At 44.9% G+C, this 27,247-nt stretch overlaps 1 protein-coding gene across 3 annotated transcripts; it reads left to right on the forward strand.

The window, feature by feature from the left end:
• Positions 1–951: 951 nt before the first annotated feature.
• Positions 952–27,234, forward strand: SLC39A7 (solute carrier family 39 member 7). 3 transcript variants are annotated; one of them, XM_068250174.1, is made up of 8 exons: positions 952–1,009; positions 4,787–5,283; positions 7,506–7,674; positions 7,755–7,832; positions 9,660–9,788; positions 11,378–11,512; positions 15,014–15,210; positions 16,860–27,234. In XM_068250174.1, the coding sequence occupies exons 2-8, from the start codon at positions 4,792–4,794 to the stop codon at positions 17,109–17,111; spliced, it is 1,452 nt and encodes a 483-aa protein (XP_068106275.1). In that variant the 5' UTR covers positions 952–1,009; positions 4,787–4,791; the 3' UTR covers positions 17,112–27,234. The 3 variants fall into 3 exon arrangements, with proteins under 3 accessions (XP_068106275.1, XP_068106274.1, XP_068106276.1); XM_068250173.1 differs by lacking the exon at positions 952–1,009 and adding an exon at positions 1,798–1,816; XM_068250175.1 differs by lacking the exon at positions 952–1,009 and adding an exon at positions 4,356–4,682.
• Positions 27,235–27,247: the final 13 nt, after the last annotated feature.

Raw genomic sequence — 27,247 nt, forward strand, 5'->3', positions numbered from 1 at the left:
AATTCACCGACTGCACGGAAAACAATACTTTACTCAGACTGTGACTGGACACATACATAAGGTCCGTACACACGCCGGACTGGAGGCAACGACGGGTCCGTCGTCACCTCCCGCTGGGTGGGCGTTCCAGCAGACAGTTCAGCGTGTGTACAGTCTGTCGGCGGACTGATACGGCTGTTTCTGAGCGATCCGCCGGGCGGGTCGCTCAGAAACAGCCGTATCAGTCCGCCGATAGACTGTACACACGCCGGACTGTCGCTGGAACGCCCACCCAGCGGGAGGAGACGACGGACCCGTCGTTGCCTTCAGTCCGGCGTGTGTACGGACCTTTAAACTCCATGGTAACAGGTCATCGGGACAGATAGTGTCAAGACAATATATACGATGTGTAAAATGTTGGCGCTATATAAATACTAAATAACGATAATATATCCCAACTAAAGTGTCTTTGCTCCTGGTAGTTATGTCACATAAAATAGGTCTCTCCTGTTAAAAAAAAAAGTGCAGTGACTGTGTTAATGTGGAAACTGAACAGCAGCTAGACGGCTGATTGAATTACACTCTCAGTATTCCAATCAAGCACTTCTGACTGCTGTCTGCCCTGCAAATTAACCTAACCCCCTGCCCTGTCAGTAATCTTCTCCTACAATCAGCCACCTTCAGCGCATTACAATAGACCCCAATCACAGCATAGAAGTGCTGCGGGATTAATTACCATTAGAGGGCAGCTCTGCAGAAGCACAGTCTGAGCTGTGCTATGTCTGGTTGTGCTGCCTTCTCTTTGCGGAAGAAGGAAGTGATCTCCACAGAATGAGGAAGTCATGTCTGCGCATGTCTGCCCTGGAGAGCAGCTTTGAGGCAGCGTAATCAGACATCAGACAGCGGTGGAACGCATGGCTTCCTGTATGGGTGGAACGCATGAATTTTTTGGCGCACTATCCTCTCGCGAGACCGGAAGCCGGATTCTTATTGTGCCACGTCTGACTGTACCGGTGGAGCTGCTGTGCGGGTGAGAGCGGGTAGCACTGCAAGTCCTAGCACTCGTGGCATGCTGGGAGCTGCAGTGCTGCAGAGACTGGGGGGTGGGGAAGTTCCTTCTCATTGTTGTTATTGTGATTCAGGCTGCAGAGTGATGTCTGAGTGGAGGTGTCCCCCTAGTGTATTATTATTAATAATAGACACCAGCTCAGCATGCATGCATGCAGACCCTTTCATTTAATTGTGACCCTTATAGAGAGGTTGTATAGTGATTGTGCAAAGAGGTCTTTTTTGTTTTGTGTTTGATATTATTATTCTTACTAGTGATCTTAGCCCATTTAATAACGGGCTCGAGGTCTGTCAGTGCCGCCACCTGTCAGCGTGCATGTGCATGCCCGCACGCTGCGAGTGCACACGTGCCCCACTGCACATGTCCTTTCGCCAGGCTGTCCCGCTTCTGTCCCAACAACGGCTGTTCCTGCAGCACATGCGCAGTAACGCAAACGCAGGGACGCGCACACACACAGGGACAGGACGTTAAGACATAGGGGTTTTATTATATAGGATTATTATTATATTAGTGCTACAGTTTATAACAAAATTAGAGGGGCTTTATATAATAACTAGTCACCTTAGCCCGTTTAAGAACTAGGTCTGTCATTACTTCGCCATGCGCCCGCCGCGCACACACATGCCCTCCCCTTCGGCTCCCGGCCTCCGTCTCTCGGCACCGTCTGCACTGTCTCCTCGTCTTGTCCCTGCACATGTGCAGTGCTAAAAAGCACTGACCCGGACAAAATCGGACGTAGAGACACTTGCCAATTATATATAGAGATGAGTATGCATGGGGGGAAGGGGTCCTCTAATGATTATTATCATCATTAGTATTTTTGCCTGGTACACACCATGCAATTTGAATCGATAATTTCCAACAGGTCCGATGTGATTTCCAGTTGTTTTCTGATTGATTTTCTGATCACTTCTATATGAAATCGGAAATCAGATCAGACCTGTTGGAAATAATCGAATCAACCCATCTATGTGACAGGATATTACATGGTGTGTACCAGGCATTAGGCTGGGTGGTGTAAGGCTCTGTTCCCACTTAAGTGGAGGAACGGTCATTTATTGTGCATTCTCCTCTCCACAGTGAGCGTTCACACTTGTCACATTGCAGCGGATCAGCACTTATGTGCCGTCCAGGATAATCCTGGGCAGGCTGATGCGCTCCCCCATATAGCATACGTGAGAGAGCATCTGGCCTGGGCTACAGCCAGACCACAGCCCGCTGCCTGCACGGGGCCCGGAACAAGTGGGAACACAGCCTTAGGCTCCCTGCGCACTGCATGCGATTCCGATTCTGACTTTTAATCGTTTTTTTACATCCGATTCTGATTTTTAATCGTTACTGCATGCTGCATTTTTTCCTCCGTTGTTCTGTTGATTGCATTCAGGGGAAATCAGAACTACAAATCGGAAACAGAATCGCAAAACGGATTTACAGTGTGCAGGGATCCTTACAGTGAGCAGTTCTGAATAGATGTAACGAGGAAGATCTCTCTTGCTATAATTAACTTTAGTAATAATAATTCAGTTAGAACTAGCACCCACTAGAAATCGCAAGATCTAAGCACTTTTTTTGCAGTGCTTTCTGTTGATTTTATAGTGCTTTAGAATTTTACATTGATTTCTGAGTTATTCTTTTTTTGTAAATCAGTTTCCTTTTTTTGGCTGTTCTGGCTAGAATATTTGCTTTTGTACAGCAATTGAAAAGGATCCTATACTTTGTATTAAAGCGCAAACGCATTACAAATTCCTGTCCGTTTAGATCAAAGTGCGTGCGTGTGCGTTTGCGCGTGTGCATGCGTGTGTGTGCGCGCTTCTGTAGCTCTGTGGGGGTTAGTGCTATTCTCTGTGCTGGCTTTTTTCTGCAGTTCTATTTCCTGTATGAACTGATAAGATAAATGCCTGCAGTTGTTCTCAGCATCCTCAGCATGGACAGGCAGGGCGGTGTTGCATCAGTCATGTAGGGCAGGTTTGTCAGCAGTCCAGACATTGACAGACTGCCCATACAGACAAGGTGCTGGAGCGTACTGCTGGCTTGCTAAAAATTCCTTTCTGACATATGCTGGCAGGATCCGAACCTCAGCTGTGTGCAGCATGTGAATCCTAGCTTTGTGCCCAGTCTCTTGTCCTAGGTACTTTGCTTACGAACAGAGTTGCTCTAAAGTTACTCTGTAGTTAAAGAGAACCCGAGGTGGGTTTGAAGAATATTATCTGCATACAGAGGCTGGATCTGCCTATACAGCCCAGCCTCTGTTGCTATCCCAAACCCCCCTAAGGTCCCCCTGCACTCTGCAATCCCTCATAAATCACAGCCACGCTGCTGACAAACAGCTTGTCAGAGCTGGCTGTGTTTATCTCTATAGTGTCAGTCTGCTGCTTTCCCCGCCTCCTGCAAAACTCCAGTCCCCGCCTGCATCCCTTCCCTACCTGCTGATTGGAGGGAAGGGACGGGGGCAGGGACCGGAGCTATGCAGGAGGCGGGGGAGCAGCTGAGACTGACACTACAGATGTAAACACAGCCTCACAGCACGGCTGTGATTTATGAGGGATTGCAGAGTGCAGGGGGACCTTAGGGGGGGTTGGGATAGCAACAGAGGCTGGGCTGTATAGGCAGATCCAGCCTCTGTATGCAGAGAACATTCTTTAAACACACCTCGGGTTCTCTTTAAAGAATTTAGGGTACTTGTAAAATACACTAAGCAAACTCTCCTCTGTCGCTTCTCTGGACACTGTACAAGTATCCAAAGAACTACTACCAAGCACACTACTTTCACAGGAAGTTTTTATTGCTCCATCATCATATGCGCCCAATTGATCATAAAAGCGACGATCATTTCGGGGCCATACAAGGACTCCTTTGTCAAGGCACAGTTAAAGGACCACTATCGCGAAAAAGTAGGCAGTTAAAACCTGACAGAACCGACAGGTTTTGGGCCAGTCCATCTCCTCATGGGGAATTCTCAGGGTTTTCTCAACAGCATTTTCTGAACAGCAGTTGCAAAGTCTAACGGACAAAATAGTGTGCAAGTGAGTAGGGAGGCTGGCTGGTATCTTGCTATTTTGGCAGTTTAACTGCTGTTCAGGAAATGCTGTTGAAAACGAAGAAAACCCTGAGAATCTCCCATGAGGAGATGGACTGGCCCAAAACCTGTCAGTTCTTTCAGATTTTAACTGCCTACTTTTTTCGCGATAGTTGTCCTTTAAGATTTGGATCGTAACTGTGCTTTGACAAATGGGACCCTGCGTGGTCCAGAAAACGATTGTCGGTTTTGCCATCGTTCAGTTTTGCGATTGTTCCCTAATCTAGTATACAAATAAAGCGAATTTGGGAGTATGGAGACCCCCTTGGTGCGATCAAGCCAGCCCAATCCACTTCTCAGGCTGCTCCAAAAAAAAGTCCACTGTAGATAAAAACACAAAAAAGGCGCTCTGAGACTCTCTTAATGAAGATATGGATCACCCCTCCAGGACAGGTCTCACCAAAATCAGAGTCTCAGAGCGCCCTTCTTTTTTGTGTTTTTAATAGTATACAAGTACAGATTTCACAGGGGAGTTGCAAGTGTGCCCCAATAACTCGTACCTTCTGATCTTCACAATCAGGCTACCGATCACAAGGTTCAGCAAATACAGAGGACAGGGTGAGGTTATGTGTAAAGAAGTCTTTATTTACATAGTAAGAGTACTTTTTGTTTCTGACCTCTCTCACTGCTGTTGACATCTCTGGTTTCTTTCTTCCTTCCAGGTGAAATGGGTCAAACTTGGTTGAGAAGAGGACAGGTGGTCTGTGCCACATTGCTGGCCTTGGTGGCATTAAATCTGCTTTGCTCAGCATTTGCCCAGGAGCAGCACCACGGCCATAGCCATGAAGGCCACCATGGGCACAGCCATGGCCACCATGGGCACAGCCATGGCCATCATGGGCACAGCCATGAAGGTCACCATGGACATGGTCATGAACATCATGGGCACAGTCATGAAGGTCCCCATGGGCACGGTCAAGAACATCATGGGCACAGTCATGAAGGCCACCATGGACACGGCCATCATGGTCATGAACACCATGGGCATGGTCATGGTCATGATGATCTTGAAGGGTTCAGAGATCGCTGGCGGTTTGGAGATGCACCACCTGAGGAACCTGAAGCAGTGTCCGCTAAGAAAGCAGCCGTAGCTGACCCCCCTCCACCACCACCGCAAGGGGCTAGAGAGAAGCTGGACCCGCTGATGCTGTGGACCTATGTAAGAACCTGTAGCTGCTGACATGAAGGGGCAATTAAGCTGTGCTAGGTCTACATTTTATTCTAATGCAAGCACAAGCCCAATTCCTGCCTCCATTTCTTTATTGTGGATTTGAATAGTGTGGAAAGGGGCTAAAACAGTTTTGTGGTTTTACCTGTAAGAACTTCCTTCTCTTTTTGTCCTAATACAATTTGCCCAGTAGAGGCAGATGAAAGTAAATGAAACCTTGTTTTGCAGAGTTGAGGGGAGGTAGAATATCCATCAAGTATTGTCCTCCCTCTCATCTGCAGAAGATATACCTCAGTGGTTGGAAGCCTCATAATTCATAGGCTTCCTGGACGCCTGAAGAACTCCTCATTCCAGACCAGGTCCCTCTTCTGGCGGCGGTCCCAGCATTGGACAATCCCATCCAGACTGGGCAAGCCCGGTCCACACATGCCCAGTAGAACAAAGCCGTTTGTGGACAAAGGAAAAAAACAGTTCATGGGCAACTTCATTTCACCGGACATGTGCGGACGTTACTCGAGCATGTTCAGTCTGGATGTACTCGTCCACAGCTGAATACGCATAGAGGGACTCTGCGCTGGAACGATGGGCTAGAAGGGGATCTGGGAGCCTTCTGGACCAGAGGCTTCACACTACTGGGGTAAAAAGCTAACTTTATTATAAATCACAGGTACTTTTGACCTTTGAACTTCCCTGCTGTAAAACCTTACCTCAAGTTTTCTTTCACTGTTTCTTGGCTGTATTAGTGCTTCAGAAAACAGGACTGTATTCGACCTGAGTTGGGTCGGAGAGCTCAGAGCAGCTCTTTTGCATAGATAACGGAAGTTTCTTAAAGAGACACTGAAGCAAAAATAAAATGATGATATAATGAATTGGTTGCGTAGTACGGATAATTACTAGAACATTAGTAGCAGGGAGAATATTCTCATAATTTTTATTTTCAGTTATATAGTTTTTCTTTTTATAACATTGCATCATTCTGTAATATTTGCAGTTTACACACTAGTCAGCATTCTAAATGATTTTACAGAGCAGGCCAGTGAACTTTTGAACTGTCCTCTGCAGAAGAAAAAACAATACAGTAACTAACACTTCAGATAACAAGCTTCCGAAGACAGAGTTCTCTGCAACTTTGAAAGTTGTGGCGCTCAATGGCTCTTTTGCATAGATAACTGGAGTTTCTTAACTCTTTCTGTACTGGAAACAATATTAGACTTTTAGGCTGTATTACACATACAAATCATTATATCATAATTTTTTTTGCTTTAGTGTCTCTTTTACTCTTCCTGTACTGGAAAACAATATGAGACTTTTTTTCTTCGCTACTAATGTTCTATTTCTTAGCTGTACGAAACATATAATTCATTATCTCATAACTTTATTTTCACTTCACATTCCCTTTAACTGTACATTTTTTTCTTTAAAGCGGATCCGAGATGAAAAACTAACTATGACAAGTAACTTGTCTATATATCTTATCTAAAGTTTAGATAGTTTACACAGCAAAGCTAGCTGCAAACAGCTTCAACAGTTTCATGTTTATTTATTCCTGTAATACGACAGCGGCCGTGTTTTGTTTGTCACATTACACACAGGCAAGCTGCAACTGCATCTCCAGCCCTCAGGTCACTCCCCTCTCCTGCTCCCTTCCTCTGAAATCTCTGGCTAGTAACCTCCTTCTCCTCCTGCCCAGACTGAGCTCCCATAAGCCCTTGCTAAGTGGAGTGCCAAGGCAGTATGAGCTGTGGGCAAGGCTTGTTTAGTTTCTAGGGAATTCGAGTATTAAAACAAAAACAAGAAAAGTATTTGGCTTGAGCAATGCCATATAACCTATGTGAAAGGAACACAAGTATGCAATGAGTAAAAGTTTATCTCGGATCCACTTTAACATTGTCAGTGCCTGTTGGCTCCTAGTTTGGATTGCCAGATCCTAATCCTGCATATTTTATCCAGCCCCCCTCCTAGGCCCCAAGGATTTCCTTGCATGGTTTGGCTAGTGTCCCGGTCACTCCTCAGTGCTGGAGGCCTCTGTCAGGCCTGTACGCTCCAGCGGGCCTGCTGGGATCGCCAACATGTGCATGTAATCAGTGCCATGTTTACATTCCCACCTCTGTGCTCCATCTGCAGCACAGGCTCCCTTTCACACGGCGTGTCCTGCTTGTTATCTGAGGGTTTGCTCTGTTTGAGATGTGTAACGACCTTCCTCTCTATTTCAGGCGATCTCCGCCACCCTGCTGATCTCCGCTGCCCCCTTCTTCATCCTCTTCCTGATCCCGGTGCAATCCAAAAGCAGCCAGCACCAGTCTCTGCTCAAGCTGCTCCTGAGTTTCGCCTCCGGGGGGCTGCTGGGCGACGCCTTCCTGCACCTCATCCCCCATGCCCTGGGTATGAAACATTACATTCCGTGTTTCGCCATGCTGCGCGATTCCTCCAGCTGTTCTAACACAACTTCCATCTCCCTTCAGAGCCCCATTCTCACCACGCCCTGGAGGAGGAGCATCACCACGGGTCACATGATCCACATCACCATGGCCACTCTCACGGTGAGGAGTTCTTGGGCCATTTTTTTTTATTTATTTTTTTTATAAAGGGACCTGAGCAAGTTAAATTATGAAAATGTTTGAAACAAAGCCTCATGTGCTTGCTACACTTGCATTGTAAACCTGTGTTGTTTTACTCTATTTTAGTGCAGGGTAACCCAAGGCAATGGGGCCTAGCACACTTAAAGCGGATCCGAGATGAAAAACTAACTATAGCAAGTAACTTGTCTATATTTATCTAAAGTTTAGATGGTTTATACAGTAATTCTAGCTGCAAACAGCTTCAACATTTTATGATTATTTCTTCCTATGATCAGATGATAGCAGCCATTTTCTGCCTGTCATTACACAGGCAAGCTGCTCTGCATCTCCACCCCTCAGCCTGTGAAAACTCTTCTACCCTCTCCTTCCCTCTCTATCCCCTTGCCTCTGAAATCTCAGTAGCTCCTGGCTGGTAGCGTCTCCTCCTCCCCAGACTCAGCTCCCATGAGCACTTGCTACATGGGACTCAGAATGCCTAGGCGCTGGAAGAGCTGTGGGCGAGGATTGTGCAGTTTATAGGGAATTAGGGTATTAAAAAAAAGTATTTGCCTTGAGGAATGCCCTATAAAATATATGTAAAGGGCACAATTATGAAATGTGTACAAGTTTATCTCGGATCCACTTTAACGCATCATGTTGCGCCAGAATTGGGAATTTGATGCAGCTGCATCAGAACGTTACCACCGGACTTAGTTATCAACTAAGTTGATGGGCGATGCAAACCTTTTAAAAAGGGATCTCAGGGAATCCGAGTCATGTACTTCCTGTGCAGCAGGTTGGGCGGCAGCGCAATGCTTATGACCCTGTCAGTGTACACAGGGTCATTTGTTTGTGGTTTTGTGCATTGCGATGGGGCGTAAAAAAATGGCCTTAATCTTTTCTCTCCCTTGCCGAGAACCCCGCTGGTTATTTGTATGTCCTGGGCTGTGCAATGCATGCCAGGAGATGTACTTCCTATTGATGTGGTTACATGATGTAATATAAAAACACTGAGGGAACCTGCAAATTCTGCGGTAAGGGAAATAGAGGATGGAGGCCTCCATATGGACTCGGGGAGGGGAGATAGGGCACTACAGAGGCATACATAGCACTTTGGCGCAGGGTGAGTCGTTTGACTACTCGCCCTGCTGCTATTGAAATTCCAGGCTGCGTTAATTACTGTTCTCTCCGAGTCCTAGCAGCTCAGAGGGAGAACTAATTTGGGTCTAGCAATTGCTGGAACCCTCAATTACTCATGCGCGGGCCGCAGACTATAGTACTGCTGATGTAGCTGCGCCAAATTCTGGCAGCGCGGCGTGCGCCAAGAAGCCCTGTCTTGCTAGAGAGCCACTTTTTTAGCTGTTGGGGGACTTCCCTGCGTTTCAAATGACGACTTGCGTGTTTAGAAGCGCTGCTATTTGGCTGCATTAAAACTGCACTGGAAAGTCGCTCACGGCCGGCAGACTGGTAGCTGAACCACCCAAGAAGTGCGCAGTTCAGCCTCCCGTGTGAAAGACGCTGAAATGTGCATGTGTTGGAATTAGTAGCATCACGTGGTCCATCCCTGCTTAGGAACATACAAGCTGATTTTCAGAATTTCATAAAAGGATGTTTGCCACCATGAAACAAAGACAGCCCTTTATAGCTTCTCCTGAGACTTCCTTACGGGTTTGTGAAACAAAACAGCACCGCCACACGTCGCACACTTCACATTTATCAGACTGTAGGGATTAATGTGACAATTATTTAGAGTCACTGTAAATTTTAATTGCATTTTTTTTTATCAATTTCCTCTTTTTGCTCTGACAGACCACAGCCACATGATGATTGTCGGCCTCTGGGTCCTGGCCGGGATTATCGCCTTCCTAGTGGTGGAGAAGTTTGTGCGGCACCTGAAGGGGGAGGACGGACATGGGCACAGCCACGGACACAGCCATGGTAAGCTCCTACCACAATTACTGAGCATTGCTCAGAACAGGTATCTAGAGTTGAACAATTTATACCCTATAGTGTCAGCAGGCTCCGCCCACCACTACTTGCCTATATAGAGAGACTGGGACTGGTTTGTGACAAATTTGTATAAAGAAATAGTAAACAAGTGAAAAGGGTCGCTGATAGTTTACATACTTATTTCACGTTTCCAGGAAGGGTAACCTGATGGATTTTTGAAACAGTTTCTCAAACATTGTAACTTCCGGTTAGTAGTGCAAGGTCTTCAAATTTCTCCTGTTAACTCAAGTCCCGCCTCCTCATGTAGATACATGGTTTCTCCTGTAACTGTAGAAGGATTCTGGGAAAATTAGTCTTGCACATGGTCACTCCTGATTGACCTGCCCAGCAGTATCCCATTTACCACCATATTTCTGTGCACTGCTTATAGGGACCATGGTACATATTAGCAAAGTTCCCAAGTAATAGTTTCAAGTGGACATGTTGTTATGATGTATTAGAAGTTTTGCCAGTTCTTCAAATAACCTCTTCAGTCAGGTCAGGAATCTCCTCTGCCACACCAGAGCAGCTAATTTGTAAACACAGGATGTTAACCGTATTTCTGCTTCCATAAAGTAGGAAGTAGACACACTGCAGGTTTATTGCAGGATTTGTATCAGCCATAACAAAGAAATGTTTTTCTGTAAAGGTTATTATACTTTTGTGTTTGTTATTATATTAAATAATTACATTATTTTCACTGGAGTTCCTCTTTAAGGTGGCCACTAACGATACAATTTGGCAAACGATCATTTAGGAACAATTTTTCATAGAAAATGAATAAGCGTAGGAAATTATCGTTTGGGACCATTAACCGACAAAAATCTAAACCATCCAATCAGATTAATGAAATCAATCAGATTTTTTTTTTTTTGGACTACTCCCGTCAATCTGATCTGATTGGTCGGGAGATTTTTGTCCATTAGTGGTTCTAAATGATAATTTCCGATCGTTCATACGAATAATCGATTGTAAACGATCATTTGACAAATTGTATCGTTAGTGGCCACCTTTAGGCAAATATCTGTTTGTTTTTTAAAAATGTTATTTTATTCCACCCCAGGTACTCTTTAAAGGGGAGCTGAAGAGAGAGGTATATGGAGGCTGCCATGTTTATTTCCTTTTAAACAATACCAGTTGCCTGGCAGCCCTGCTGATCCTCTGCCTCTAATACTATTAGCCATAGCCCCTGAACAAGCATGCAGCAGATCAGGTGTTTCAGACTTTAAAGTCAGATCTGACAAGACTAGCTGCATGCATGTTTCTGGTGTTATTCAGATACTACTGCAGAGAGATAGACCAGCAGGGTTGCCAGGCAACTGGTATTGCTTAAAAGGAAATAAATATGGCAGCCTCCGTATACCTCGTACTTCAGTTCCCCTTTAAGTTGGCTAAAGGTGTATTTTATTTTATAACATTAAGTACACTGTAACGCATCATCCAGCTGGCTGCAGTGTGATTGGCTGCTTCGGGATTGCTGCTCATTGCTTTGGCCTGTTCTGCTCAGATGCTTATGTTGCCTGCACTGTCTCCTCCAGGTCAGAAGGAAGCCAAGGAGTCCAAGGAGAAGGAAGAGGAGAAATCGGACGAGAAGGAGGGGCTGAGACAAAGGAAGGCAGAGAAGAGCACCAAACAAGAACAGAAGAAGGGGAAAGAGGAGGCCCCTCCATCAGGTTACTTCAGCACTTCTTATGGGGATATTCTGGGCAGGGATACATAAAAGATCACAATCTCAGGGCTCAAAAATCACCTCTAAACAGTGTAGTTGGTTTGCAATCATGTGAAGACTGTTCAAGGTTGGGAAAAATCTAAAATCCTCCAGATGGCAGCATTTGTGCATATAATGTAAAGTATGCATATGCCGATCTCGGCAATCCAATTAACCTCCTCAGCGGTATGGACGAATATATCCGTCCATCACCGCCGGAGGTCGCCGCGCAGGCCCTGCTGGGCCGATTTTTGTAAAATAAAAAGCAGCACACGCAGCCGGCACTTTGCCAGCCGCGTGTGCTGCCTGATCGCGGCGAGTAGCGGCGAAAGAGGGTCCCCCCAGCCGCCCGAGCCCTGCGCAGCCGGAACAAAAGTTCCGCCCAGCGCTAAGGGCTGGATCGGAGGCGGCTGACGTCAGGACGTCGGCTGACGTCCATGACGTCACTCCGCTCGTCGCTATGGCGACGATGTAAGCAAAACGAGGAAGGCTGCTCATTGCGGCCTTCCTTGTTTATTCTGGTCGCCGGAGGCGATCAGAATCACGCTTCCGGAGTGCCCTCTAGTGGGGTTTAAAAGTTGGCTGCATGAAACAGTTTTTTTTTTAATTTAGAAAAAACCCTCCCGCAGCCGCCCTGGCGATCTTAATAGAACGCCAGGGAGGGTAAAGATTTACAGTCAGTTCACCCTCTTCGTTCCACTCTACCTGACCTGCTCTTCATAGCAGAGTCTCATACTTGTTTAAGGACCCCTTCAGCAATAAAAAAAAGTAAGCAGTTAAAATCTGACAGAGCCGGCAGGTTTTGGACTAGTCGATCTTGTCATGGGGGTTTCTCAGGGTTTTCTTTGTTTTCAGAAGCTTTTCCTGAATGCCAGTTTAACTGCCAAAACGGTAAGATACCGGCCAGCTTCCCTACACACTTGCACACTATTTTGGCAGGAGGATTTAGCAGCTGCCATTCAGGTAATGCTTTTAGATCAGAGAAAACCCTGAGAAACCCCCATGAGGAGATGGGCTAGTCCAAAACCTGTCAGTTCTGAAGGATTTTAACAGCTAACTTTTTTTCACTGGAGTGGTCCTTTAACCACTTGCCGACCGCACGCTTATACCGTGCGTCGGCAAAGTGGCAGCTGCAGGACCAGCGACGCAGTACTGCGTCGCCAGCTGCAGGCTGATTAATCAGGAAGCAGCCGCTCGCGAGAGCGGCTGCTTCCTGTCAATTCACGGCAGGGGGCTCCGTGAATAGCCTGCAGGCCGCCGATGGCGGCTCGCAGGCTAAATGTAAACACAAGCGGAAATAATCCGCTTTGTTTACATTGTACGGCGCTGCTGCGCAGCAGCGCCGTAAGGCAGATCGGCGATCCCCGGCCAAGCAGCGGCCGGGGATCGCCGCCATGTGACAGGGGACGTCCTGTCACTGGCTGCACAGGACGGATAGCGTCCTGTGCAGCCCGGTTCGCCAGGGGGGGCCAGGTAGGAGAGGGAGAGGGGGAATGTCGCCGCGGAGGGGGGCTTTGAGGTGTCCCCCCGCAACTAGCCTGCACGCAGGAGCGATCAGACCCCCCCTGCACATCATCCCCCTAGTGGGGAAAAAAGGGGGGCGATCTGGTCGCTCTGCCTGCACCCTGATCTGTGCTGGGGGCTGCAGAGCCCACCCAGCACAGATCACAACAAACAGCGCTGGTCCTTAAGGGGGGGTAAAGGGTGGGTCCTCAAGTGGTTAAAGTGAACTGAGCACCATTATTATTATTATTATTATTAAATGAACCCCTCCATAAGGGAGGTTTGTAAGGGTTTGCCATGGGGGGTGGGGCTGGGTGAGATGTATTGCTAATCTACAGCATCAGGAATGCATGCAGGGATGTAGTTTGTGGATGCGAGTACATTTCTGTACCGGCGTTCACGGACTACATCTGTTGGGAAAAAGAAAATGCAGCATTGTGCAGACAAGATGGGACAACCATATAGATGAAAGGCCACAGGAGAAGCCCTCATAGGTAAGTAATGCCTCCCCCCTTCCCAAATGGCATACCACTAGGAGCTCTGCTTCTTCTGTATATATACCTGAGGTGAAAATAAACTGATGTGATAAACAATTGTACTTATCCTCCTACTCCTAAAAATGACTTTTTAGATATCCCATGGCTTTATCTTATATTTAAACATTTACAAAGTGTCTCTGCTCAGTTGCAGTCTGTTTAGTGTAGAAAAGCTAAGGGTAACTATATTAATTATCTTACTCTATTTGCTCTATTAAGAATAAAAATACATGAACATGACATTTTACTCTCTACTTCTGCTCTCAGAAGTTGCATTCTGCCAGGAAAACTTTTAGGCTGTTATTTGCTTATCAGTTTTGTTTACTATATTCCCAACAAGGTACCACAAGACAGAAGCTGCCACTTCCATGCCTACAAATTAACTCTTTCAGGCAGCAAAATAAAACAAGTAAAATAGCTACTAATACTAACTAATGGTTATTAACCGCTTCTGGACAGCAGCGATTGAAATCTACGCCCTGTTTTGATGCTGTTATTCCTGCCACGGCGTAGACTTCACCCCACCGCTGCCACGTGCTCTCGATGCTCCTGCCGATCGAGTCACACTCTGCCTGCCGCAGCTCACTTGTCTCTGTGACGGCAGAGCTCTGTGAGCCGGCCAAGAGCCGATTTCATTGGCTTCTGACCGTCATCAATGTAAGCAACTCCCATTGGTTTACATTAATCACAGGGTCAGGAGCCAATGAAAGCAGCTCCTGACCGGCTCACAGAGCTCTGCCGTCATAAGAGACAGCAGAGAGAGTGGCCTGAGGTGACGTGGACAGCGGTAGCGGCAGATATGTGCAGCGATTCGTTGTTATTCGTCGATTTCTGGTACCAGCGGTCTCTGGTCCTTAAAGTGATCCTCTGGACTCAAAATCTACTCAGCAGAACTGAAAAGGCTTGGTATTTCTTTAACAGTTTCACAGCATCAGAACTTTGTTTTTTTTTACCAAAGCATCATTTTTAGCTGTATTTTTAGCTAAGCTCCACCCATCAAAGAAAACTGCCCGGGCTTTTTTTCCTTGATGCTGTGCAAAGCATGATGGGATTTCCTATGTTGTTGTTCACATTGCCTAGCGCATGCAGCTGGGAAGGGTGATCAGGACACAGGACAGTTGGAACTGTGTCTCATGCTCCCTGTCACCTCCTTTCAACCAAAAAGATGGCTGCCCCCATGAAATCACAAACATTTGCCTGTTCTTTTAAAACAGGGTGTGTGAGAGATTATATTACCTATCTATTTTAATTAACGTAACTAATGTAACTTAATGACAGTATGTTTGTTTAGGCTGGAGTTCCTCTTTAAGGGGGCAGAGACCGCTGGTACTGAAAGTTTTAATATGTTTTGCACTGTACATACACGTTTATCTCATCAGGTCACATCGCCTTGAGTACAATTTAACACTTCCCTGTTCTCCATTCAGATATGACTGTATCCGGCTACCTCAATCTCGCCGCTGACTTCACCCACAACTTCACTGATGGTTTGGCCATCGGAGCCTCTTTCCTGGTCAGCACCAACGTTGGCATAGTGACCACCATCACCATTCTCCTGCATGAGGTGCCCCACGAGATCGGAGACTTCGCCATCCTGGTGCAGAGCGGCTGTACAAAGAGGAAGGTCCGTATCCAACACACGAGACCATTTATGTCCGCTGGTATTGGGTGATCAATCGCCCTCGTTCTGGCTAGACCCATAGTGAAGCATACTAGCAGTGTATTTCTAATAGTGATGTTAGCTATGATTAGCTACTCTTAATCGAAATTCAAATTAGATATCGCTGGCTGCGGCAGAGTGGGAGTCAACTTACCTATGCTGCTGCCTCTAGCTCATGTAGTCCATGTAACTGCACTATTTCCTCCTTCATATCTGGACGGAGGAAGTATTGGTGCCAAGTGGACTGCAAGTGGAGCCCATTGGATATAGGCGCTGGCATAAGTTAGGTAACCCCCCTCCCTCTGCTGCAGGCAGCGATATCTAATTTAAATTTCGATTACGAGTAGCTACGTACTCATAGCTAACATCACTCATTTCTAATTGTGTTCTGAACAATAATGCACTGAGCTCGGATATCAAATGTCGCTAAAAATCTGCCGTGAAAGGTCTGTAGGCGACGTAAGGGCCGTTCTACACGCACTAGATTAGATTACACACACTTAGTTTCATCTAGCATGTGTACATAGCTTTAGTGGCTGCCCCTAGCTTTTTTGTAAGATGCACATTAGCAAGGATGAGTTTGTGTTTTAAATAAAAGTACACTAATGCTTTAAAGTACATCTGAACTGAGCTTCCATATTTATTTCCTTTATAAACAATACCGGTTGCCTGCCAGTCCTGCTGATCTATTTGAGTCAGTAGTGTCTGAATCACACACCTGAAACAAGCATGCAGCTAATCCAGCCAGACCTCAGTCAGAAACACCTGATCTGCTTGCTTGTTCAGGATCTATGGCTAAAAATATTAAAAGTGGAGGATCAACAGGACTGCCAGGCAACTGGTATTGTTTGAAGGACACCTGAAGTGTGAGGTATATGGAGGCTGCCATATTTTTCTTTTAAGCAATCCCAGTTGCCTGGCTGTCCTGTTGATCTCTTTGGCTTGAGTAGTGTCTGAATTGAAAACCTGAAACAGGCTTGCAGCTGCCAACTGAAGCCCAACTAAATTAAGTCGACCCACAGTCAGAAACACCTGATCTGCATGCTTGTTCAGGGTCTATGGCTAAGTAGCAGAGGCAGAGGATCAGCAGGACAGCCAAGCAACTGACATTGTTTTAATGAAATAAATATGGAAACCTCCTTTAAAGGACACCTGAAGTGAGGGATATGGAGGCAGCAATATTTATTTCCTTTTAAACTATGCACATTGCCTGGCTGTCCTGCTGAACCTCTGTCTCTTGTACTTTTAGCCATAGACCCTAAACAAGCATGCAGATCAGGTGTTTCTGACTTTAGTATGACTGTATTAGCTGCATGCTTGTTTCAGGTGTGTGATTCATTCACTACTGATGCAGGAAAGATCAGCAGGGCTGCCGGTGAACTGGCATTGTTTAAGCTCCTTAGCGGTAACCCCGAGTCAGGCTCAGGATGGAAATCTGCAGCTCAGAGCGGTAATCCCAAGGTGGATCCATCGGAGGTGTGGTAAAAAAAATAAATCTGGAAATCATACTGCCAGGGAGGTTAAAAGTAAAACAATATGGCAGCCACCATATCCCTCACTTTGTTGCCCTTTAATATTATCTAGCTAACAGCTGTATGTTTCCTGTGTTCCAGGCAATGATGCTGCAGCTTAGCACGGCGCTGGGAGCGCTCGCCGGTACAGCCTGCTCCCTATTGGCTGAAGGAATTGGTGAAGCCGCCACTCTGTGGATTCTGCCGTTCACCGCCGGAGGATTTATCTACATCGCCACGGTCTCCGTCATCCCTGAGCTGCTCCAGGACTCTCGCCCCGCCCAGTCAGTGAAGGAGACACTTGGGCTGCTCCTAGGAGTCGGCATGATGGTCCTGATTGCACAGTATGAGTAGATTAATGATGTCATCAAACAGGGACCGGGGACAACAGTCACTTGGCCATCCTAGGAGAGCGCTACGGATAATTTGGAGGTTTTGACATCCTTGTGTTGCGGTAATGCCATAGGGTGCAACAACCATCACCTTACTTCAGTGCTAAGTGACAATATAATGTGACTTCATGGTCCACTCCACTTCATTTTTACGCTAAATTTTTTTCAGTACTTACATATCATACTGTCTACGGATGGAATTTGACTGCCCCCTGTTTAAAAGACATTTACTACCTTTTGGAAATCTACATTGGAGAGTTAAGTTTTTCATTTGCCCTATGCCCTGTGTTAATACGATTTACCGTTCCTGAGGTAGGGGTTGTTGAACGAGGGGTGTCCGCCGCACCAGGCTGTCAGCGCTAAAATGGCCACCCGAGTTTCCAGCCTGTAGCCCAGCGAGCAAGCAGGGGTCCCAGTGGGCATAGAATTAGCATAAAAAGTTGCCTGAGCAAAGAGGGTACTGAGCCCGCAGCCCAGCGAGTGAAGCTCCAGAAAGATTTATTTTAGCACATTTTTTTATTTCTTATTTGTTACATTCCCCTGCTTCTAATTAGTACTGCTGTAATGTGTATTTATGGCCACTTGTCACTAGGGGCAGTGTGAGACAATAACAAGACTTCTTTCAGTTTCTATATTTTCTGCTAGCAGAGAGAGAGATCAAAGCATTCCAAGAATTTACAGCACGAGTTCTGCTGACTGAAGTCACAAGCAGGGCACTTCTCTCAAACGATATAATTCTATTGAAGTTGCTAATCAGTTAAAAGGATTGGACAACCCCCATTCTAAACCCCCTAACTCAGAACGATGCATCGCACCGACGCGGGGCATAGTGCAGATGAAAGCCAAGACCCTCCACTTTCCAACGATATATAGATTTCCAAAGGGGAGTAAATATCTTTTAATCAGGGGGCAGTCAAATCCAGTAGATAATATAATCAGTAAGTACCATTTTTTTTCTTCCTCTGGACCAAACTATACTGTAATCCTGAACTCTCCTAACGCCCTTACAGAGAAATTCCAATTTTGCTTACCAAAAAAAATGTAAACCGATATCCGTGCTCTACATGCGTTTTTGTAATAATTTTATTACTTTTTTTTCCCCCCTCTTTAATTTGCCGACAGCTACGAATTACCAAAACTGACATACAGCTTCTATTCCACTCCCTTTGCAACCATGGCAACAGCAGGTTTACAGTACAGACTGACCCTAAATGCCCATCTCTTTAATCCAGTGGACTGCTTGCGCTTTTAGTCCTAGCCAGATCAGATGACTGCAGCAGGCTGCAATACACCCATCAAACATTATCTAATAGAAAACATGTCTAAGGGTTGTGTTGTGTTTGAACGTGAAAGCTGTGAAGGGGTTGCATATTTATTCACAAAAGTGGAATTTTACCTTACAGCGGACCTGAACTCCGAGCTTCCTCTCTGAAAGATAAGCAACAGCATAATAACCTTTAAAGAAAAATATTTCTTTGTTACAGCTAGTACAATTCCTGCAATAAATCTGCAGTGTATACTTCCTGCTTTCATGGAAGCAGTCATATTAACATCCTGTGTTTACAAATTAGCTGCTCTGCTGGGATTCCTGAGCTGACACAGCTGAGAGATCAAATTACATTTGTGATTAGTCACAGATAAAGTGGGTATTAGACAGGCTAAACTCTCTAATTACATACAGGGTGCATTTCTCTCCATTCCCCTTCTGTCCTGTGCAAGAGTTCGGGTCCAACACAAATCCCATTCTCCATCATTAGACCAGGCTGGATATAAAGACTCTTTATTGCAACTTTTTTTTTTGTAATATATATATTTTTGTACTTGGCTCATTCCGTTCTGTTACATCCCTTTTGTGACGTGAATATGATATATTCTGTTCCCTCACCTGATTGTCTCCATGTCCGGAACCAGCAGCGGAGTACAGCAGCTTCCTGTAATGGAGTGTCCAGAAGCATGTGTACAGGCGAGCACGTGGATTGTAGTGCAGGAGACTTCGGTGCAGCCGGCGCCACCTAAGACCGTAATAGGAATTACAGCTATAGTGAGTAATGTCGACGCCGTCAGAAGACTGAGCTGAAATTACTTTTAAAACACTGTAATTCGCCCGCCAGCAATAGCTGGAAGCCGAATTACATCATTCCCCACCATCCACATGGACCTGGGGGGGGAATAGTAATTACCACCACGACTTGTGCAGGAGCAGGGTAAGCCGTATATCGGCTGTATCCTGTGCCCAAGTCTCCCGGCGGCTATTTCTCTCCTACGCTTGTACAGGAACCAATACACCACCAGACAAGGTGGAGCGGGGAGGCAGCCACAGAAGCCAGATGTGTGTGTGTTACACCTCGCCCGTGCTGTGGCATAAAGCACACAAAACGTAGAGCCCTCAAATGATATGCAGAAGGTGGGAAACATAATTGTGAAACTGGATGCCTGGGTATTAACAAGAAATATTGTTGTGTTTTTGTTCTAAGCAAATACTATGAGTGGGATCCCTTGGATAAAAAGATTGGTCCACTGCTTGGTTTCCTCTCAGCACTGGGTGTGTAGCATCTGTAGGAAGACTGTCTGTAAAGAGGCCCTGTAGTGACACACAGTAGAATGCAGTCAATTCAGGAAACCCACTTTTATGGTCATTTTCTTGGTTTCGGCATCAAAAACACTTCCTATATCTATATTTATTGGTATGTAATCCTGTCCACTCAGTGATGCTTTAGCCTAGGCTGATTAGCTATGCGGAATTCTCCTCCCAGAGCATTCTGGGAGATCAGGCATTATTTTCACTGGCTTCTCAGTAGACAAGCATTCCGCAGAGATCACCTGACAGGACTAAAGATGTTGTTGCTTGTGATACATTTCAGAATGTAAATCTAGGTGAAGAAAAGTTTTACAATGGGCAATCACTGACTAAATAATCTATACATAAATATTGTAAAAAAAAATAAGCATTGTCACTACAGGTCCTCTTTATATCCGACTGCAGATCATGTTGGCCTTTTAGGGTTGGTGGTGGTGGGGGGGGGACAATAAACTCTGTCCTGCTTGTCGCTTACCATGACCAAAGCTGTAGAGATGCCCGTAAATGAAGGACAGTTATGGGATCTGAATTCCCCCTTTACTAATGCCTCCTGCTAAGCACCTCCCACACAGCAGACTGCAGAAGATTGAGAATCTGCAGGGATTTCTCAGCATCCACAATAACCCGGTATGCCGTTTTCTGTGCGTAATAACCCTTTAACACGCACTTCTCCATGCCTCCCTAAAGGTACGTACACACGAGCTACAAATGTAGCTGGTCGCTAGCACACGGGAACGTGTGCGCGACAGATCGGCGACAGCTCGTCGCCAGGTCCCTCTGCATACACACGGCGGAAGAGGGATTAGTGATGCGACGGAAGCTGTCGCCAACGTTCCTCCAGCCCCCCCTCCCCCCCTGTCGGAAGCTCAGTGTATTGCACTATGGGTTGCTGTCGCTAGTCCGCATACACACGTGACCTGTCGCCGCAGGCGATAGCTCTGAGTAACGACGATTTGGGACGCGCACGCCATACACACGGGCGACCTGTTGCCGCAACACGCGCGTGCCACGTGGTTGCGGCGACAGTTGTAGCACGTGTGTATGTAGTTTTAGGCTCTAATTCTAATAAACTCTTTAAAACATTAGCACTGTGGAACTGAGCAGAAACGTGCATCTGTGTAAAGCCTGGTCCACACCTCCAACTATGATTGTCCAACCACTGATCAATTTACCTACACAATCTGCTCATTGTATTTGAGGCAGCACGGTGGTGTAGTGGTTAGCTCTCTCGCCTTGCAGCGATGGGCCCCCAGTTTGAATCTGCATAGAGTTTGTATGTTCTCCCCGTGTCTGCGTGGGGTTCCTCTGGGCACTACAGGGGTGTACAGTGATGCATGTGTGTAATGAATGTCTAGTGGAAGCAGAGAAAACTTCACGTGAGATGAACTGTAGCTCAGAGGCTTGCAGAGACTTGTGGTTCACAGCAGCAGAGACACGTGGACTGCTGTATTGTACAGTGTAGAATGCACTAGCAGCTGGAGTCTGGACACCTGTTCTAGCCTTCTACTTGTTTATTTTTTTTTTACTTTTTTTTTTTTTTTTTACTTTTTTGTTTTAAGTGAATTTGTAGAGACTTGAATTTGAGAGCTGCCATTGTTGAGTTTGATGTTAAAGCCCAGTTAAACCCAAAATCAAATCAGGAAAATTCTTATAGAAAGTCTTACAGAAATTAGGTCAGTTAATATAAAATGTACTAGCTGATTGCCCGGCGTTGCACGGGTATGTATTTGGCTGGTGTCGGCTCCACCCACTCTTTCTACCCCTAACACACAATTACTCAATGACCAAGTTTGTGAGCCTTGTAGTCTTTGGCATCAGTAATTTGCATTGAAATGAAAACATCTGATGGGTTGTTTGTGGCTCCACCCCCTTTTCTGGATTTGAACCCCAGTCACACAATGACCAACTGTACCAGGTTTGAGGCCTGTGCCAATAACAGTGCAAAAATGGTAGCAATTAAATATTCCCTTGAAAAGCAATAGGTGAAGCTTAATTCACTTTTGTAGGCTCCACCCACTTTTCTGAATATTAATCCCATTCACTGAGTGACCAACTGTGCAAAGTTTAAGAACCCTCCCATTAACAGTGTAAGAATGGCTGCAGTTTACATTTTCCCAGTGAAATTTGTATTTTTCTCTACCCACTGATTGCCCGGCATTGCCCGGGTATGTATTTGACTTGTGTTGGTTCCGCCCACTTCTTCTAACCCTAACGCACAAACACTCAATGACCAAGTTTGTGAGCTTTGGTGTCTTTAGCATCAATCATTTGTATATTCCCATAGAAATTAAAGTGAACCTCCGGACTAAAAATCGACTCAGCAGCACTGAAAAGGCTTGGTGTTTCTTTAACAGTATCACAGCATCAGAACTTTGTTTCTCTTATCGAAGCCTCATTTTTAGCTGCACAGAAGAAAACTGCCCGGGCTTTTTTCCCCTGATGCTGTGCAAAGCATGATGGGATTTCTGATGTTGTTGCTATCGTTCTGCTGTTTTGGTGCAAATATTTTTTTTTTAATTTTTAATTTGACATTTGAAGCCTAGCTTGTGCAGCTGGGAGGGGTTATTAGGACACAGGACAGTTGGAACTGTGTCTCCTGCTCCTTGTCACCTCCTTTCAACCAAAAAGATGGCTGCCCCCATGACAAAGATGGCTGCCCCCATGAATCACAAACATTTGCCTGTTCTTTTAAAACAGGGTGGGTAAAAAATTATATTACCTATCTATTCCAATTAACATAACTAATGTAACTTAATGACAGTATGTTTGTTTAGGCTGAAGTTTCCCTTTAAACAAATCAGATTGGCTGTTTGTGGCTCTACCCCTCTCCAGCATTTGAACCCCAGTCACCCAATGACCAACTGTAGCAGGTTTGAGGCATCTGCTATTACCAGTATAAAAATGGCAGCAATTTAAATATTCCCCTTGAAAATCAACAGGTGAATTTTGATTGGCTATTATAGGCTCCACCCATTTCCCTGAATATTAATCTCAGTCACCCAGTGACCATCTGGGCAAAGTTTCTTAACACTGCCATTAACAGTGTAAGAAGGCCCGCAGTCTACATTTTCCCAGTGAAATTTGGTTTTTGCTCCGCCTACTTTTTGTAACCTGGACATACAGTCACTCAATGACTAAGTTTGTGAGCTTTGGGGTCCTTGGCATCAATAATTTGTATTTTCCCAAGAAATTAAACTGTTTGTGGCTCTGTCCTCTTTTCTAAATTTGAACCCCAGTGACTAACTGTACCAGGTTTGAGGCTTGTGCCATTAACAGTGCAATGAATGGTAGCATTTTTAATATTCCCCTTTAAAATCAACAGGTGATTTTGATTGGCTTTTTTAGGCTCCACCCACTTTTCTGAATATTAATCCCAGTCACAAGTAACCAGCTGTGCAAAGTTTGAGATCCCTGCCATTAACAGCGAAGAAGGGCTGCAGTTTACAATTTCCCAGAAAAATCTGTTTTTGACTCCACCCACTTTTTGTAACCTTGACACACAGTCACTACTCAATGACCAATTTTGTGAGCTTTTGGGTTCCTGGCATCAAAATTGTGTGAATGGAAGCAGTTTATCCAAAAAAAGCAAATCTGATTGGCTGTTTGTGGCTCGACCCCTTTAGTGAATTTGAACCCCAGTCACTTGATGACCGACTGTAGCAGGTTTGAGGCCTCTGCCATTAACAGTGTAAGAATGACAGCAGTTTCAATATTCCCCTTGAATATCAATAGGTGAATTTTGATTGGCTCTTGTAGGCTCCACCTACTTTTCCAAATATTAATCCTAGTCCCCCAGTGACCAACTATGTCAAGTTTGAGAACCCTGCCATTAATAGTGTAAGAATAGCTGCAATTTATATTTTCCCATGTAAAAAGTTAGTTGTTTTTGGCTCTGCCCACTATTTCTAAACTTGACATACAGTCACTCAATGACCAAGTTTATGAGCTGTGGGGTCTTTGGCATCAATAAGTTGCATTTTACCATTGAAATTAAACAAATCTGATTGGCTGTTTTTGCCCACTCCCTTTTCAGAATTTAAACCCCAGTCTCCCAGTGACTGACTGTACCAGATTTGATGCCTCTGCCATTAAGAATGTATGAATAGGAGCAATGTAAATATTCCCCTTGAAAATCAAAAGGTTAATTTTGATTGGCTGCTGTAGGCTCCACCCACTTTCCTAAATATTGGTCCCAGTCACCCAGTGGCCAACTGTGTCAAGTTTGAGAACCCTGCCAATAACAGAATGGCTAAAATCAATCTAAAAAATCAGATTGGCTGTTTGTGGCTCCACCCACTTTAGTGAATTCGGACCCCAGTCACCCAATAACTGACTGTATCAGGTTTGAGAACTCTGCCATTAACAGTGTAAGAATGGTAGCAATGTAAATGTTCCCCCTTGAAAATCAATAGGTAAATTTTGATTGGCTGTTTTTAGGCTCCACCCACAATATTAATCCCAGTCACCCAGTGGCCAATTGGGTCAAGTTTGGGAACCCTGCCATGTAAAAAATTAAGTTGTTGGCGCCGCACACTATTTCTAACCTTGACATACAGTCACTCAATTATCAAGTGTATCAGCTTTGGGGTCCTTGGTATCAATACTTTGTATATTCCCATTGAAAAATAAACAAATCTGATTGTCTGTTAGTGGCTCCGCCCCCTTTCTGAATTTGAACGCTAATCACCCAGTGACCAACTGTACCAGGTTTGAGGCATCTGCTATTAACAGTATAAGAATGGTAGCAGCTTAAATATTCCCTTTGAAAACCGAAAGGTGAATTCTGATTGGCTGTTGTAGGCTCCACCTACCTTCCAAATTCTTAATCTCATTCACCCAGTGACCAACTGTGCAAAGTTTGAGAACACTGCCATTAACGGTGTAAGAATGGCTGCAGTTTATATTTTCCTAGTAAAATTTGTTTTGGGCTCCGCCCACTTTTTGTAACCTGGACACACAGTCACTCAATGACCAAGTTTGCGAGCTTTCAGGTTCCTGGCATCAAAAATGTGTGAATAGAAGCAGTTTATCCACCAAGGAAATCTGATTGGTTGTTTGTGGCCCCGCCCCTTTTGTGAATTTTGACCCCAGTCACCCAAAGACCGACTGTAGCAAGTTTGAAGCGTCTGCCATTAACAGTTGTAAGAATGGCAGCAGTTTAAATATTCCCCTTGAAAATCAATAGGTGAATTTTGATTGGCTGTTGTAGGCTCCACCCACTTTCTTGAATCTTAATCACATTCACCCAGTCACCAACTGTGGCAAGTTTGAGAACCCTGCGATTAACAGTCTAAGAATGGTCGCAGTTTACATTTTCCCATTTAAAATGAATGGCTGAAATTTGATTGGCTGTTTTATGCTCCGCCCACTTTTCCTGGATTTGTAACCTCGGTCACCAAGTGACCAACTGTGCAAAGTGTGGGGACTCTGGCTTGTTTACTGTGAGAATGGCAGCCTTTTAAATTTTTTCCATTGACTTGAATGGGTGGAATCTGATTTGCTGTTTGTAGCTCCGCCCAGGTGTGCAGGGGGGGCACGAGACCCCCAGAACATATCATCCCAGGTAGTAAGGGATCTGTATACCAAGTTTCGTTCAAATCGGTCAAGCCGTTTTCGCGTGATCGCGGCACATACACACATACACACACACACATACATCCGATTTTATATATATAGATAGAGGCAAAGTGCTGGATGGAATGCCTTTTTTGTGGGACTAATGTGCTTTACAATCTGCACTACAGCCTGTGTCCTCTCTTATCTGGATTCAGCTGGTGGGCGGGTCAATCAGGGGTGACACCAAAAGCAAGAAAAACAATACATGCCAGGCTACTTTCCAGCATTCCAGCTTTACAATAGAATCCATATGTCTGTTTGGGAGGTAGGACTTTGTAGTTCACAAGAAATAACCTGTAGAAGATCTAAGCCTGGGTGTATAGTTGTTCAGTTCCAGCAGACGGATACACTAAGGATTTTTCAGTTTGATCGGTTTTCTTTTGCCTTGTTCAATTGTTGGTTTAGTTTGGCTTAAACGTTTTTTGTTCTCTTATGTAGAGCTGTTTTTAAAGTGGGGTACTGCTCAGTAAAGGAATATACTTGTACTATTTTTGTACTTTTTAATATAAAAGCACGTCAGTCCTGGTATGGACAGTGTGAGCCACTACACTCTTCTTGTACTGATAGTAAACCTGCTACAGTGTGTGGCGATCTCTACTTAAATAGTGCTTTGAAATTGTTCCTGCTGCTTCTTCAGTTGTAAACTGATTATCGGCACTAATTTTAATTCTATAAAATCTGAAAACCCGATTACAGCTGCTAATGACTGGTTTTGGTCATGTAAACGGAGGCAGTGATAAGCCTGTATTTTAGAAAAGAAGCAAAATCATTCAGGTAATCTGCATAACTAAGCAGAGCCTAATTTTAAGTTTTCATGTAAGTATACTAACATTTCAAAGATTCTCTTGATTTCATGAGTGGCACAAAGTTTTCCTAACAAGCTAATTGGCTTCACCCAGGTGGAGGAAGTATGGGCTAGCAAATCGCTGATAATTAACACAGCAGATGATGATGTCAGCTGCTGAAAGCTTTGATTGGCTAATTACAAAGCCTGCATACTGGGTGTGACTTATGGTGCCCACACACAGTGCAATTTTCATTGTTTCCGATCAGAGAAATGTGATTATTCCGTTTTGGTCGAATAGTTTTTAAAATTCTTTGAGGTACCATACATGAACGTTCGATTCTTCTGAAAATCCAAGAAAAACTATTGAATATGAAAAAAAAGTTGGTTTGTCTAAAATAGTATTTTTTACCATACACTATACAATTTTACAAACAATCAACCAGATTTTTCCAAAACATCCGATCAGGTTTTTATTGAAAAAAAACAAAAACGTTTTGGTAGAATAAGCTGGAACATTTAAAGTTTTTAAATTGTACTGTTTATGGGCATGAATATTAGATTTTTATTGGTTCATCTGATTTTTGTTTTGCTAGCTATTGGCACGCAGACCTGTAACTAGAGTTGCTTATTTTTCTCTCTCAAGTGACTTCTACAGACAATCATCTAGGCCAAAACAGGAAGCAGAAGTGACATGTGATCACATGGTCTTATGTGTATTTCACTTCCTCCACTTCCTTGTCTCAACTCAGCGACTCATTCGGTAGCGAATCCTGGATAAGCTTTACAGCCTCAGCTTGACACACATTTGTTAATGGCAGTGCCCACTTTATTTATGTATGAATTCACCTTAAATATCCATGTCTGAATGGGGGGGGGGGGGGGGGAGAGAGTGGCCTGTCCTATGCAGAGGTGGCGCCCCCTGGTGCATGGGAAAGGACACTGCTGCCTGCTGCATGTATCGGCTATCACCTTGCCTTCGTATTGAAGTGCTTTTTGTGGGCTCTGGAAGATTTATATCAGTTCGGTGGAGGTTTATCTCCTATTTTTTTTTTTTTTTGTATGTAACTGGGAAAGAAAATGGAATAAAGTGAATAAAATATCTTGTCTCGGTTGTGTC

The sequence above is a fragment of the Hyperolius riggenbachi genome, chromosome 8 (assembly GCF_040937935.1).
Source record: "Hyperolius riggenbachi isolate aHypRig1 chromosome 8, aHypRig1.pri, whole genome shotgun sequence".
Lineage (NCBI taxonomy): Eukaryota > Metazoa > Chordata > Amphibia > Anura > Hyperoliidae > Hyperolius > Hyperolius riggenbachi.

Bases quoted from the DNA above. Each gene is read 5' to 3' on its own strand.
- SLC39A7 (XM_068250173.1), top strand. The intron at 7,833-9,659 runs GTGAGGAGTTCT...TTGCTCTGACAG, and splicing joins TCACCATGGCCACTCTCACG to ACCACAGCCACATGATGATT. The intron at 9,789-11,377 runs GTAAGCTCCTAC...TGTCTCCTCCAG, and splicing joins CAGCCACGGACACAGCCATG to GTCAGAAGGAAGCCAAGGAG.